At 42.1% G+C, this 16,465-nt stretch overlaps 1 protein-coding gene across 1 annotated transcript in view; it reads right to left on the bottom strand.

The window, feature by feature from the left end:
- plcl1 (phospholipase C like 1) overlaps positions 1-16,465 on the bottom strand; it is a 94,676-nt gene that overhangs the window by 21,364 nt on the left and 56,847 nt on the right. Inside the window, exons 2-7 of the mRNA XM_079662796.1 lie at positions 15,576-15,650; positions 13,119-13,406; positions 11,995-12,279; positions 7,681-8,072; positions 6,338-7,463; positions 4,835-5,011 (exon numbers count right to left, since the gene is read on the bottom strand). Of these exons, the coding sequence (XP_079518922.1) occupies positions 4,835-5,011; positions 6,338-7,463; positions 7,681-8,072; positions 11,995-12,279; positions 13,119-13,406; positions 15,576-15,650 (2,343 nt within the window). The remainder of the gene's footprint in view (positions 1-4,834; positions 5,012-6,337; positions 7,464-7,680; positions 8,073-11,994; positions 12,280-13,118; positions 13,407-15,575; positions 15,651-16,465) is intronic.

Raw genomic sequence — 16,465 nt, forward strand, 5'->3', positions numbered from 1 at the left:
TCACTGTAAGACAGCTGACCAAAAAATCTGAAAAGCTAGAAATCCAACTGATGGCAATTAATCAGGCGTCGTGACCTCGAGCTGAATGGTGAAATTAGTGGAGGGCGAGCAACTGGAGGGTAAAATCAGGCTCAATCTGTGCACTGTGAAACTCTCCTCACATCTTCTCACTTTACACCCTTTCAGGTCCTCTCGTCACCACTATACTCAAGTATGCAGCAAGGTAAATCATCATAACGCTGGTGCAGGCACACGCCTAACATGTTTTATTCAGAAGGATAATCTCCTCATTTTAAGACCATGTTATGATTTTTGAAGTAAAAAAAAACGTTAGGCTATAAAGCAGCAGCGTTCGACACCATCAACCAGACTCTTCAGACCGGCTTTTTTTAAATTTGTGAATTATGTTGTGTTGCTGTTTTAATATTTATTTAAAAGGAGGCTAATGTTGGGCTATAAAGGAACTACAGCACGGTCACATGACTTCACGTCAGCACCGTTAAGCTAAAGGAGGCTAATGTTGGGCTATAAAGGAACTACAGCACGGTCACATGACTTCACGTCAGCACCGTTAAGCTAAAGGAGGCTAATGTTGGGCTATAAAGGAACTACAGCACGGTCACATGACTTCACGTCACCAACGCTAAGCTAAAGGAGGCTAATGTTGGGCTATAAAGGAACTACAGCACGGTAACATGACTTCACGTCACCAACGCTAAGCTAAAGGAGGCTAATGTTGGGCTATAAAGGAACTACAGCACGGTCACATGACTTCACGTCACCACCGCTAAGCTAAAGGAGGCTAATGTTGGGCTATAAAGGAACTACAGCACGGTCACATGACTTCACGTCACCAGCGCTAAGCTAAAGGAGGCTAATGTTGGGCTATAAAGGAACTACAGCACGGTCACATGACTTCACGTCACCACCGCTAAGCTAAAGGTGGCTAATGTTGGGCTATAAAGGAACTACAGCACGGTCACATGACTTCACGTCACCACCGCTAAGCTAAAGGTGGCTAATGTTGGGCTATAAAGGAACTACAGCACGGTCACATGACTTCACGTCACCACTGCTAAGCTAAAGGTGGCTAATGTTGGGCTATAAAGGAACTACAGCACGGTCACATGACTTCACGTCACCACCGCTAAGCTAAAGGAGGCTAATGTTGGGCTATAAAGGAACTACAGCACGGTCACATGACTTCACGTCACCACCGCTAAGCTAAAGGTGGCTAATGTTGGGCTATAAAGGAACTACAGCACGGTCACATGACTTCACGTCACCACCGCTAAGCTAAAGGAGGCTAATGTTGGGCTATAAAGGAACTACAGCACGGTCACATGACTTCACGTCACCACCGCTAAGCTAAAGGTGGCTAATGTTGGGCTATAAAGGAACTACAGCACGGTCACATGACTTCACGTCACCACCGCTAAGCTAAAGGTGGCTAATGTTGGGCTATAAAGGAACTACAGCACGGTCACATGACTTCACGTCACCACCACTAAGCTAAAGGTGGCTAATGTTGGGCTATAAAGGAACTACAGCACGGTCACATGACTTCACGTCACCACCACTAAGCTAAAGGTGGCTAATGTTGGGCGTGATGACGATAAGTTGTCTCATTTAGACATTTGTTAGCATAGCAACCGCCGTTTTTAAATTCACCAATGGGGTATTTACTGATAATCTATTCAGCTTGTGTTAACCACAGGCCTTATTTAATGCCTTTAACCAAAGACATTGGGACAAAGGAACAGGAAGTGCCAAAAGGCTGACTCATTTATGTGTATCACACAACTAGTTTGGAGCCTTCATGACACACACACACACACACACACACACACACACACACACACACACACACACACACACACACACACACACACACACACACACACACACACACACACACACACACACACACACACACACACACACACACACACACACACACACACACACACACACACACACACACACACACACACACACACACACACACACACACACACACACACACACACACACACACACACACACACACACACACACACACACACACACACACACACACACACACACACACACACACACACAGAGAACATGCTGTATTAGTTGTGGCAGTCTGTCTTCATGGCTCAGCCACACTGATGTCCGTGACCGGTTAAAAAAGTCCCATCAGCACGACAGACATCAGATCACGTCTCTTACTGTATAACAAATTCCCTGCAGATGTACAGTAAGTGTATTATTAGGAGCACCCTCATTTAAATCTTGCCGCCCTTGACCTCGGACCTCTCCAAAATCACATAAGCCTCTTTTATGCTGTTGACATTTTTTCTCTTGTGCTCGAAAAATAAATTATGTAATATATGAATAAATATTTATCATATAAATCTTTAATCTAGTGCACTTTTAAATGCCCATTAAAAGACAATTCTTGTACGCAATAAAATCATGCATGGTTATATTAATGGATTAACTCATTCACGAAAAGGCTGCAGATTTACAGGATTTATTGTATTTTTAAGTTAAAATTATGACTTAAATGGGACTTTATACATCCTCGGATCCTGGGACATTTAATCTTTCTTAGAAAAATGACACAAAATCTAGAAAATTCTAATTTTAAAATAATATTTCTGCTCTTTATCGGATGGTTAACAGGATTATGATGAAGAGCTGTCATGCAGTTATATAAATGGCTTGAACAGCCTGCTGCTTTTCTCAGTATCTAACATTTTGGGATGTGCATTTCAACATCCCCAATTCAACTAAGAAAGAAAAAATGTATTTCAGTGTCTCACAAAACTTTAATTTTTCTATGAAGTTGATTTTATATGCTGTATTTTAACATGTTTTGCGTCTTTAAAAGAGGGATTAATGTGACTCGACATTAGTGAAGCCTCACCCAAATCCATATGCCAATAATGACTTCCTTCCGATAAAGATGCATTACTGCTTTATCATGCCCTATTTTATATATTAAATATATACTTTGCATGTGCTATTTAAAGGTGGGGTAGGTCATTTTGGAGAAACCAGCTCGAGTGCGCTAGAATTTGAAAATACACAACCGGTTAAAATCTGCCACTTCCTTCCAGAGCCCCTCCTCCAACACACACGAACGCGCACATAACCAATGAGGGCACGAGATAAGTTTGTGCACAGATGGAAGGCTGACAGGCAGGTAGGCCATCCAGTTACTTTAGCCGGGCCGGCTCAGATGATTGGTCGTGCTTTCTACAGTACCACGGCTTCCACAGATGAAATTTTTCTATGAATTTTTGTCAAAGCATTTAATGTATTCATTGCTATCGGGATGTTAAGAGCATTCCATGGAATATAACAAAAAGTGTATCTCGAGCCGGTTTCTCAAACTTACCTACCCCACCTTCCTCAACAAAATATGAAGGAGCGGCTTTTATCCACTTCAATCCCAAACTCAAGAAACAGCAAGAAATATTAAATGTCCCATGTCATGCTTTTCTGGTTATCACCCGTCCCCTTGTGTGTTATGTAGCTTTTTCTGCATGTACACCGTCTGCAGAGTCACAAACCCTCAAAGTGCACCCTGTAGGGAGTAAAACTCTAACACAGAGAAGACCTGTCTCTGCTGCCCCAGAACGCCTCGTTGGACATTTCTCTTTTTCTTCCTGGGTACAGTGACGTGGCCATATCCAAATGGACCCAGTGACCAATCCGTGGAGCTCCTCACACACACACACACTCACTCTCTCAGCGGCAAAACTGTGATGCGCTTGGGGGGGGGGGGGGGGGGTAGTGGAGCCTCGCAGATGGGGGTGCTGCAGCCCACTCAGCAACCTTCCCGCGTCCATTCGCAATGTCTCGCTGTCTCGCAGCAAGCAGGAAACCACACCAGCAGTAACCCAGCTCACACTGTCTGCTCCTCACAGCAGCGAGACCCTCAACGTCCCGCCAACACGGCACCCAGACCCCACGCAGTATTCTCATCTGTTTGTCATTACTGGTGTCATTTTCTGGCTGCTAACAAACACCATTGGGGCAGGAGCTCCAACAAGCCGTTTAGGACAGAGAGTGAATACACATACTATACAGAGATGCTGTATGAGAAACCAATGTGAGTTTGGAACATTGAACAATATAAATCTATTCTAGTAGACCTCAACAATGGAATTATGATCAGTAGAAATGGCACGGGACCTTTGAAGAGGCAAACTCTTACTTTATTAAACACATTTTGAAAACATACTTCTGTAACATGGAGTTTAGTCAGCAATATCGCCCTTTACTGGTCTTTTTTATTACTATTATTATTATTTTTTTTATTTATATTGATTTTTTTTAAATTTCTGTCTTGCTTTTACTTATCGGGTTATCCATTGTGAACTTTTGTCTTATTTTATTGTATTTATTCTCTTGCCAGAACATTATATATCACCCTTATTATTCCATGTTGTCATATACACATGTTGCATGTTTTAGCGTCTGACTTTAAATGGTGTCTTATTCTCAGTTTGTTTTGTGTTGTGTGCCAAAGTGTCAAAGCACTTTGAGCTGCACTGTTTCTATAAAAATAAAGATTGTTTTCGTTATTATCATTAAAGAGGCTGTTGCCCTCCGTGCTCGAAACAAAGAGCCTTATTTGGTCACTGCAGAGAGCCTTACTTGCAATCACCAAATCTGCGAGAAAGAGTCAAAAACACTTACCTGTTTTCAAAACATGAGCATTTTCCAGATTTCACACCATCCTAAAATTGCATTATTCTCAGCAAAGTGCTAATCACCAACAGAGCAGCCTCTGTTGCGTTAGACAGAAACCCCTCCCAGGTGCAAAAGGTCTTACATGGAACTCGAAGGTCTCGTCGAACAGCGGGTCGTCCTGGTTCTGAGCGGCGGTGCGAGTCCTCTGCTCTGCACAGTCAGCCGGGACGCCGTGCAGCTCCAGAACCACGTACGGGTCGATGACCTCGCCTTTAGCCCCCGAGCCCTGAGGCTTTGGCAGGTTGTGGGCACTGATCACCTGAGCAGAGAAACACAGAGAAGTGTTTAAGTTAGACCCTCCAGAAAAACGCGATCAGAATTTACCGCATAATCAGAAAAATGGCGCAGATTTTTAAAAGGCCGCATATTCCCCGCATTGTATGTGTGTGTGAGAGTGTGAGAGAGAGATAGAGAGAGAGAAAGAGAGAGAGAGAGAGAGAGAGAGTGATTAAAATAGCCCAATTGCTTTTACAATAAATAAACATTGAATGTGTTTAATTGAATAGGAAAGGGGTTTAACGTTAGTGGCAGGTTGTGTGTGAGAGAGAATAAATAAGACAGCCCAATATTTTAAAAAAAATCAATTCTTTTTCGCAACTTCGCGCAATGTCAACGCATAAAATCACATAAAAACCCCGCATATGTTTAATCGCATAATCAAGGATTTTAGCCCGCGTTTTTTTGGAGGGTCTATTAAGTGACACCGAGTCAAATTCCTCGTACGTGTCAACCTACCTGGTAATAAACCTGATTCTGAATCTGATACATAATGAGTCTCACCATGGTTTATGAATCTGTGTGTGTGTGTGTGTGTGTGTGTGTGTGTGTGTGTGTGTGTGTGAACACATGCACACTTGGATGAAAGACTGGGATAATTGGCACTTGTTCATGCATGTCTTTGTTTTTATTTGGCTGTTGTCTCCTGATTAGAGTCAGTTGTTCTCCTCGTGTCGAGTGCTTGTTTGTTGATTTTCTGCAGAACAAAAGACTCCCGCACACGACAGGCTCTTCACTCGCACTCATTAATATGTTATAATAACAGCAACGTTTCAAGGAGAGAAATTAGTGTTTGATTATTTTGTCCTGATTGTTGAAGCCTTTGGTGTTCTCCTACACACCGGGTGATCTTCAGGTGTTTTTCAAAATGATGTTTGTCCTTGTTTGTTATTGTTTGTCATTCTTCTTACGTAAAAGGGGACTTCTTGACTTCTCCTGTTTTCATTCTGTGAATTGTATGCAGTCTTATGTGAAAAAGAAAAAAAACAGAATCACATGCCTCATGGCTACATACATACCAACCAATGGTGCCGTTAACCTCCATGTTTTGACCTTTCAAAACCTAATCAGTTCATCCTTGAGTCCAAGTGGACATGTTGGCCAAGTTTGAAGACCTTTCCTCAAGTTGTACAAAGCAACTTGTTCAAGGTTTGATTTATTTCTCTTTCCACTCTTTTACTACGGTTTATGTGTTTCTTTTAATGTCCGTAGATAATCTACTCTGTCCTATTTCTATTTAGTGGATTTAATCTGGATGTGGTTTCTGCATTGCAAGTGGAAAAGTGGATATAAATATAAATATCTTCACCTTAATCCTCAGAGTCTGAGCGGGAACCCCCGGCACGCAGCCCTGTGTGTGAGCGCTGAAGTACGACACCTCGTCCCTCATGACAGCCGGGCGCAGAACGTACCCACAGCCTCCGTTCTGAGAGAAGCGTCCTCTGTGGAGGTCCAGCATGGCGCCGGGGGTCTGCTGGTTCAACGCCACCAGCTGGACCCCTCCCTTCCAGTACCCCTGAGGGTTGGGGTTACTAGAGTCCAGGCGCACAGAGCTGGGTCGTACCCGGGTCAGGGTGCGCTTGGTAAACATCACCAGGTCCTCCGGGCTCTCGGTGGTCAGACGCCCTCCTTCCCCTTCACCCAGGGAGCAAAGCGTCCAACAAGGAGGCTCAGGAGCTGAAGGAGTCCCAGGAGAAGAGGGGCTGCTGGGGGGAGACTGCTGCGGTTTGTAGGTGGCTCTCTGGGCGTAGAAACTGCGACTTCCCGAACGAGCGATCGCTACTAAATCTGACAGGTCTTTGTGGAGGCGGAGCTTCCTGGGTTGGGACGGAGGAGGCACCACCAAGACGACGCCCAGCTCCTCCTCGCCAGGGATGGTCATTCTTCGTCCAGCCAGAGGACCCCCTCCTCCGATCTCCTCGTCCTCTTCAGATATCTCCCCTTCAGACGCGTCCTGCTCCTGAGGCAGCTTCTTCCCCACGATGAGGATGCGCCCCTTCAGCTGCTCGGGGGAGGGTAAGGTTGTGGCTCGGCCCCCCAGGCTGGCAGGAAAAGTCTCCGGGGTGTAAAGACGGGAGCTGAAGACTTTCTTTAAATGCTGAGCTAAGGTGCGCTGTTGTCCCGGAGAGCAGCGCTGGCACAGGTAGAGCAGCAGGGGGAACTGGGAGGACAGGAAGGCGTATTTGTTGACAACTTCCAGAGCGGAGCGCACGGTGACCGGGGTGTGTTGGTGGTGCTGGTGGTGGTGGTGGTGGTGGTGATGGTGGCGGGAAATGTCTGGACCATAATCCACCCCCAGGAGAGGCTCTCCCTCTGGGCCGTCGGTGACTCCCAGCTCGATGCAGCGGCAGCCGGTCTGCAGAGCTTTGATCAGACCCCCCAGGTCCGCTCGGCCGTGGACCTGATCGTCCAGCAGGTAGGAGCGGTACGAGGTGCTGGGGGACACAATAAATGGAACATAATTAATTACAATGCTCCAAATAATATCCTACTTCCAACATTTGCTTTGTAATCCTATGCTGCTGGACACTAAGCAGCATAGGATTTAGTTTTGCCTTATTTTGTCTTTTTAACACAAGTTTAACTTTAACAACGTAGTTTCTGTAATAATGCAATCATCTGGCTATAAGAGAGTAAATAAAAGCCCCTCACCTGATGTAGTAGTGAGACAGAGGCATGTTCATGTCCTGGCAGACCCCCAGGTGTTCGGGGTCCAGCAGCTGGCACTCTGCAGACTGCAGGTATCGAGCGAATCCGTCCAATCCCAGCAGGCCTCGCTCCCGGCCCTGAGCAGACGGCTCGCAGCGCCTCAGGAGCTCCCAGCAGCCCTCAGTGGTGGCCAGAGATAAACCCTGCTCCGTCTCCAGGAAGAGGCGCAGGTCCTGAGGGTCCAGACACTCGCGGTCCTTGGACAGCTGCACCAACAGGAAGTAGACGTCGGGCCGGGTGCACAGCTCGCCGAACGCCTCGTGAAACTCCTCCAGGGTCACGTGGGAGGTGAGCTTCTCCTTGGTGCGCTGGATCTCCTTGAAGCGCTGACGCACCTGAGAGGAAGAGAGGAGGGAGGTGAGTTATAAACGGGATGATCTGCAGATGATTGAAGTCAAAAGTCAAAGTCAACTTTATTGTCAATCTTTCAGTTTGTGTGTACAGACAGAGAGATCGAAATCCCCTTTCCCACAATGCCAAATACAAAAACAAATATATAGAAAAATATGTATATATCTATATCAACAGACACATTTATACATATGCACACATTAAGACATACATAAAAGCACAACAATCAATATATACAAAATAACAGTCACTTCAATATCTTTGGGAGATGTACATTAGTGCACGATTAAATCACTTCAACTACTGTAAGAAGAAATAGTCTGTTTTTGCGGCAACAACTAGAACTGTGGTAACGGTAACTTAAAAATGACGGTAGGTGGAGATCCACCTAAATAAAAAAGTACTGCCTGGTGTTTCCGATGGAGTAACTTAAGCAATGTGTTTTTTCGGTCCCAGATGACGATGCTAAAAATAAGTTTTTCTTTGGAGTGGCATTTGGACATGGTCCGAAGATCAGAGCATCCTTAGCAGTGGTTTGATACATAAATAACAGCCCGAGAATGTCTTAATTGACCAATAAGATTTGAGTATTCAACAAAGCCATGTAATGAACAAGGTACATATTAATGAAAGAGTTAAGCACTTTGCGATCAGGGTTGTCAAACTCAATTTCATCACGGGCCACATTAGCATTATGGTTGCACTCAAAGGGCCAGTTGTAACTTTAAGACTATATAAAAATACATATATATATAAAATAATGTATTATATTACATTATTGCCTCTTAATTGGATTATTATCGGATAGGGTAATAACTAACTACGTTTGAAAGCAGAAGTCCAGGGCAAATAATTGCAAGTCTCTTCAATGCGCATGTCACAAAATGAGATGCATTGTGGGACATGCAACATGCCTCTGTAAAGCGGCATGTAACCGTATAATAAACTTATTATATTCTTTGCAAGCTCTTGCGGGCTACATTAAATGAAGTCGCGGGCCGGATTTGGATGAATGATATAAAAGCAATCCCAGCTGCTGCTGGACCAGTCAATATGCCCGGGACCCCCACCAACAGACTCTTTAACTTCTACTACACACTATTAGTTATATTAAGGCACACCCCGTGACATCTTGTGAGACTTTCCTCGTACTCCACACTGTAAACCTTCAGTTCATTCCTGTGTATAATTTGCAAATTTCTACACTTTTCTACAACCTGAAGACTGGTCATTTCAGAACAAAATAATGCATACATATTTCCAAGGGGGTAACTTTGGTTTGAGAAGTGGGGGGGACACAAAACAGGGGGTCCTCCGCAATCAAACATTGTTCTCTATTTAATTCCATTTCCTGCCTTTCTACACATATATATGAAGGACTATGGTGTTAACTAATCCAAGAAAAATGTGTAGTGTATATAATGAGTGTGCGAACTTATCTATCCATGAACCTGTTTTATTTGTGATGACCTCACATCCTATAGAGGGGTCCGGGGGCATGCACCCCCGGTAAGATTTTTTTCTTTAAATTGAAGTTAAAGGCATCAATCTGGGTCACAAATTAAGAGATTTATGGATACAGCTCTCAACACTCATATGAAACAGAACTGTATATATTTCAACACTCCAAAAACCATTAGAATATTCTCACAACCAATAACACATCATTGATATACTCCTCTCTCCGATCTTTATCTTACCTAGTCTGCATTCTTTCTTTTTATTTATGCATATTTTACTAATCACTCCCCTTTCAAACTGTGTTTTTAATTCTTTACTGACATTGGAATAATTGTTTTACTTATTTTAAACAACTATATTAAATAGATGGACATATTTGTTTAGACCAAACCGTTTGAGACCCACTGAGATAACTTAGACTAAAGTTTACAATCTAATCACTCAGCGAGTCCTTTACCTCCCTGAGCTGATGTTACCTCAGCCTCTCAGTCCGACAGGAGAGAACTCTTCCTCTCCTTATTGTTGAAACAGCTTCTAATCTCCGTTAGCTCCGAGCTAGCACCAGATGCTAACAATAACCCCCGTAACTCTCTCTGTCTCACTCTGTCTCTCTCTCTCACACAAAATGCGCTCCTGCCACACACACACAGACGCTCCTCAATGACCACTTTTACTTGCGTAAAAAAAAAAAACACATTTGAAAAGTGGGGGGGACACAAACTGGATTTTGAAAAGTGGGGGGGACATGTCCCCCCTGTCCCCATTGGAAATTACGCCCATGCATATTTCACATTTCACACGAACACTGTATCGTACAAGTATAAAGTCGCTGTACGTGTTTGAAAACAGCATTTCTTAGAGCAAGGAAAACATTACACCTCATGCACCCATTGAAGCCTGATAGTTTGAATAAGGATATTAAAGTGACCCACATTAAATACACGATGATAAATCATTCCTTCTCTGACATATGCTTCCTCTTCTATCAATGCATCTAACCCTGGGCTCAGAAAGTAATCTCCTCTCTGGTATAATCTTCCTAAATGTGTTTGTGTTTTTGCAGTCACCTCTTTCCATTTTTATATTTTCAGATTCTTTGTTCAGTCAGCGTCAAAGAAAAAGTAAACATGGGAGAAGAACCCAGATTGTGTCTAACTGAGCTCCAGAAACCCAACATGACATTAAACTAATTGACGGAAGGGATTAAAAGTTCTGCAGCAATTACAGAACAAACCTCTCCTGCAGTGTGTGAAGGGAGGCGACACACACACACTCCTGATTACTGAGGTGTTCAGTCAATACAGGAAGTGTGTTCCTCTGCTTTATACCAGAACATGGAGGATCTGTCTGAGCTGTGTTGAAACCAGACAACTGGGACAGGACATTTTAGCGTGGACCAAATGACTCAAGATTATCTACAGATATTAAATCATTTAAAAATATTGTGGAAGTGTGTGACGCAGTGGGTTAGCGCGTTGGTGTTCGGATCAGGGGGTCACAGGTTCAAACCCCACTGCAGTCAGCATGTCGTTGTGTCCCTGAGACACTTCACCCCAAAGTGCTCCTGTGGGGATTGTCCACAGTATTGAGTATGTCAGTCGCTTTGGATAAAAGTGTCTAACAAGTGACATGTCATGCTTTATGTCAAACACATCTTTAATGTTTGACGTATATTAGGTATACAACCTTCTTGTATGAATGTTCTACCCACATATTTTTTACATATATTAAATCGTTCATATATTTAAATCATTGTACTATATCATTTTAAATATATTTTGCTAGTTTTTTTTATATAATTGTATCTTGATAGGACTATATTCATGTCCTTGTTCTCCGTCAGTTTCCTGATACAGTTAAAAACATATTAAATATTATTTATTATAAAAACATTTGTAATAAGTTAGAAGGCTTCCATGTCACTGTTGTTTGCTTGTTTTTATTATTATTATTATAATTTTCTTCTTTTTTCAATGGGTCTTTAATTCAATTGTATACTGAACTATATGTGGTTTTGTACGTGAATAAAAATGTCCAAAAAAAAATATGTGAAAAAACAGCAACAAACGTTTGAAATAAAAACAATCTAAAAATTGTAAAAAATAAAATAAAATACTATTTAAATTTAAAAACAATTAAGGGCGCCACCCCCCCCCCCACCTTGGCCTCCCTGAAAATATGAAGTTCTAATTTTTATAATAGTTTTTAATATATTTTGCAACTTTTTTTATATATAATTGAATCCTAATAGCAATATATTTATGTCCTTGTGCTCTATGAAGTCACCTGATACAGATAAAACATAATAATGTGTATATATTATTTAATTTTTTTATTAAAATATATAAAATCTAATTAGAAAATTCTAAAATTCTAAAAAAAAATACAATAAAAATACTTAAACATGTTTTATTTAAATGTAAAAGGAGTTGAGAGCCCCCTCACCTTGGCCTCCCTGATCCCAGGACAGAGTTTACAGATGGTAGCGACGGCCACGTCCTCCGACACGATGCCGTACCCGTCTTCATCGACCTGAGAGAACTCTGCTGCCAGCCACTCGCTCCTCATCCTCCCCCCAACACTCCCATCCACACACCCCCCCTCACCCAGCCCTCCCACGCCCCCCTCTCCCCTCGCCCCCCCGATCACTGAGGGGTGAGCCAGCAGGTAGCGCAGCCCCGTCACCCAGATGTTCGCCACGTCTGCAGACAATGCAACCAGATCCAGAGACTGTGGAGGGACAGAGAGACGTTACTGAGCAGGGGGGACGTGATGAGTACATTTACTCAAGAACAGCACTTAAAGGTCTCCTATTGTACTATATTTAGGCATATATTATAGGTCTCAGACATAAAAAAAACGTGTCTATGAAGTGTTTTGCTCAAAATACCAAACAGACACCCTGCTATTTCCAGCCCCTGTCCTTAGCTTAAAAAAAAAATAGGAGAATTCCACCGTCAGATACTGAGATAAATGCTGACGTGATTAAATGCCATATCATGTTCCAAACCACATCAAGGGTTATTTCTGAAACAGTATGGAGCTCAAAGGCTTTCTCTCCTGCCGGTTATACCACAAGGTGAATTCCTTTTTACTTCCTGCTTCTTCACACACATGCTCTCCAGTACAGGTTAGCTCTGAGTGTTAGCCATGCTAATGTAAACACCGACCATATTACGTCCAAAACAGTCGGGCATTGTTTCTGATAGCAACGTTTCTGATTGGGCCGTGGGTCCACATTTCAGATATTACGTCATATCGGACACAAATCTGGATCAGCTCCGTTGTTCCCCGTTTTTAGAGATTTGGGTACGGAGGGAAAAATAGAAGGTTTTGTTTCCTGACACTTTGTGAGTTCCCCGACACAACGGGAACATATATTTATGTAGAAAAGACATCAACAAAAGTGCATTTTGCATGATAGGTCCCCTTTAAGTACACATTGTGAGGTAGCTTACTTGAGTATTTCCATTGTGTGTTACTCTATACTTGGAGTAATCTTTCATAGTCTTATAGTACATTATTTTTTGTATGTGTATATGTCTTTAAACTGTTTTTTTTCTCTGTACCTGGTAGTCGTCCCCATGGATGATGGAGAAGGCAGCTTCCTCGGCCAGCTGCTCTGTGATTGGTCCGTTGTGGAGGAATGTCTCGGTGCTCTTCCCCGTGCGGACCTCTCTGATGCCGGACACATCGAGGCGCGCCCGGTCCGAGTCCTTCTTGGACGGCTCCCAGCGCAGACAGCTGAGGTCTGTGTCCAGCGTGAAGAACCGACAGTAGACCCTGGAATTGGGCCGGATCTTCTTCAGCTCACAGCCCCCCTGCATGAAGGCCAGGCAGTCGGCTGCACTGCTCACCTGGGGGGGAGTCAACCATCAGAGGTGGGAAGTAGTGGAGTACAAATACTTTGTTACTGTACTTAAGTACATTTTCTGGTATCAGTACTTTACTCCACTACTTATTTTACTGACGACTTTTTACTTTGACTTCTTACATGTTGAACCCAAATACCTGAACTTTCTACTTCGTACATGTTGAACTCAAATACCTGTACTTTCTACTTCGTACATGTTGAACTCAAATACCTGTACTTTCTACTTCTTACATGTTGAACACAAATACCTGAACTTTCTACTTCGTACATGTTGAACACAAATACCTGTACTTTCTACTTCTTACATGTTGAACCCAAATACCTGTACTTTCTACTTCTTACATGTTGAACTCAAATACCTGTACTTTCTACTTCTCACATGTTGAACTCAAATACCTGTACTTTCTACTTCTTACATGTTGAACCCAAATACCTGAACTTTCTACTTCGTACATGTTGAACTCAAATACCTGTACTTTCTACTTCTTACATGTTGAACCCAAATACCTGAACTTTCTACTTCGTACATGTTGAACTCAAATACCTGTACTTTCTACTTCTCACATGTTGAACTCAAATACCTGTACTTTCTACTTCTTACATGTTGAACTCAAATACCTGTACTTTCTACTTCTTACATGTTGAACCCAAATACCTGTACTTTCTACTTCTTACATGTTGAACCCAAATACCTGTACTTTCTACTTCTTACATGTTGAACACAAATACCTGTACTTTCTACTTCTTACATGTTGAACTCAAATACCTGTACTTTCTACTTCTCACATGTTGAACTCAAATACCTGTACTTTCTACTTCTTACATGTTGAACCCAAATACCTGAACTTTCTACTTCGTACATGTTGAACTCAAATACCTGTACTTTCTACTTCTTACATGTTGAACCCAAATACCTGAACTTTCTACTTCGTACATGTTGAACTCAAATACCTGTACTTTCTACTTCTCACATGTTGAACTCAAATACCTGTACTTTCTACTTCTTACATGTTGAACCCAAATACCTGTACTTTCTACTTCTTACATGTTGAACCCAAATACCTGTACTTTCTACTTCTTACATGTTGAACACAAATACCTGTACTTTCTACTTCTTACATGTTGAACTCAAATACCTGTACTTTCTACTTCTCACATGTTGAACTCAAATACCTGTACTTTCTACTTCTTACATGTTGAACCCAAATACCTGAACTTTCTACTTCGTACATGTTGAACTCAAATACCTGTACTTTCTACTTCGTACATGTTGAACTCAAATACCTGTACTTTCTACTTCTCACATGTTGAACCCAAATACCTGTACTTTCTACTTCTCACATGTTGAACCCAAATACCTGTAGTTTCTACTTCTTACATGTTGAACTCAAATACCTGTACTTTCTACTTCTTACATGTTGAACTCAAATACCTGTACTTTCTACTTCTCACATGTTGAACTCAAATACCTGTACTTTCTACTTCTTACATGTTGAACACAAATACCTGTACTTTCTACTTCTTACATGTTGAACACAAATACCTGTACTTTCTACTTCTCACATGTTGAACTCAAATACCTGTACTTTCTACTTCTCTCATTTTCCAAACAGGCTGGTTACTTTAGTCTGAATGTGTGTTTGGTGGCGTGATCATTATTATTTAGAGTCATTGCGTGCCTATTGATTTGAACACGATCCGTGTATCCATCATTTCCTGGTCTTCTCTAAAGAAGAGGGACCAATGAAAACGTTGTCATGTTGCCGTTGGTCACCATGGAAACATTCATTAGCTAACAATGACATTATTGTTCTATTAATATAAAGGGAGGTCAGGTACTCTTTAAAACAGCTGCTAGTTATGGGTACTTTTTACTGAAGTACATTTCAAAGCCTCTTTACTTTGACTTGAATAAAGAAGTTTAGTCAGTACTTTTAAACACGAGTATCTGTACTTCTACTTGAGTAAAGGACGTGTGTACTTTTGCCATCTCTAGTTATTCAAATGTATTTATACAGCCCAGTATCACAAAACACATTTGTCTCAAAGGGCTTCACAAAACAAACATATCTGAGAGTATAGTGAAATGACCAGATACATGTGAAAATACCGTTCTTTTGATGTTGTATCATTATATAACAGATTGCTCTACCTTCTTCTCAGAGGGAATGCTACTGAAGGACACCGTCTTCTTCCTGCCTCCGCCCATTTTCTGCACCGAAGTATCCTGGGGAAAAGACAAAGACAGGTGGTCAAGACAAGAAGAAGTTTTACTACACGTTAAGAAGAATAGAATCAGACTCCAAGAAGTGTCTTTAAATACACTCAACATAACCTGAAGGTAGATTCTAAATTCAGACGCTCTTTTGTTATTTGCACAATATAATTTTTTGACAAATAAAAGACTAGCGTTTTATTTTGAGCACATTTGAAAAGAGAAAATCGAGCTTGGAGAGTTCACTGTTTTCCATCAGAAGCCTGTGAAGCGTGGTATACGAGCACACAAAGCAGCCCCGTAAAACAAGCGTATAAAAGTAATCGACTCAGAAGAAAAGAAATCATTCAAACTAATGCATTGCAGAGCTTTCATACGAGAAGGCTTGTTAAAAAACATAAAAACAAATCATCTGAGAAGTCGTTGTTCACACACAGTCGGAGTTTTGAAGTTAAAATCCAAAATGTTTCCTTTCCTTTCTTAGAACAATTACTACCTTGCGGTTTTGAACACACCAACAGAAGGAAAGCTCCAGAATCTTTGAGATGGTTGGACTTCAAATCCTGGCGACCACTTGTGTATTTCTGGGCTTGTGAGTGTGTTTCACAGTTTCTCTCTTCACTTTGTTTTAGAACGGAGGACCCGGCCAGCTCACTTTAATCTGCTCCTCTAAATTTGGACAACATGGCATCTCACCGTCTTCCTGATCTTCACATCCTTATTTAGCCCGGTGAGCTGGCTGCAAGGGAATATTGTAATAAGTGGGATGGAGGCGGTGGGCGTGCAGAAGTTCGACTGTAAAACTGTACCGTGTGAAACGAGGAAAC

Source organism: Notothenia rossii (assembly GCF_949606895.1).
Source record: "Notothenia rossii genome assembly, chromosome: 2".
NCBI classification, from domain to species: Eukaryota; Metazoa; Chordata; class Actinopteri; order Perciformes; family Nototheniidae; genus Notothenia; species Notothenia rossii.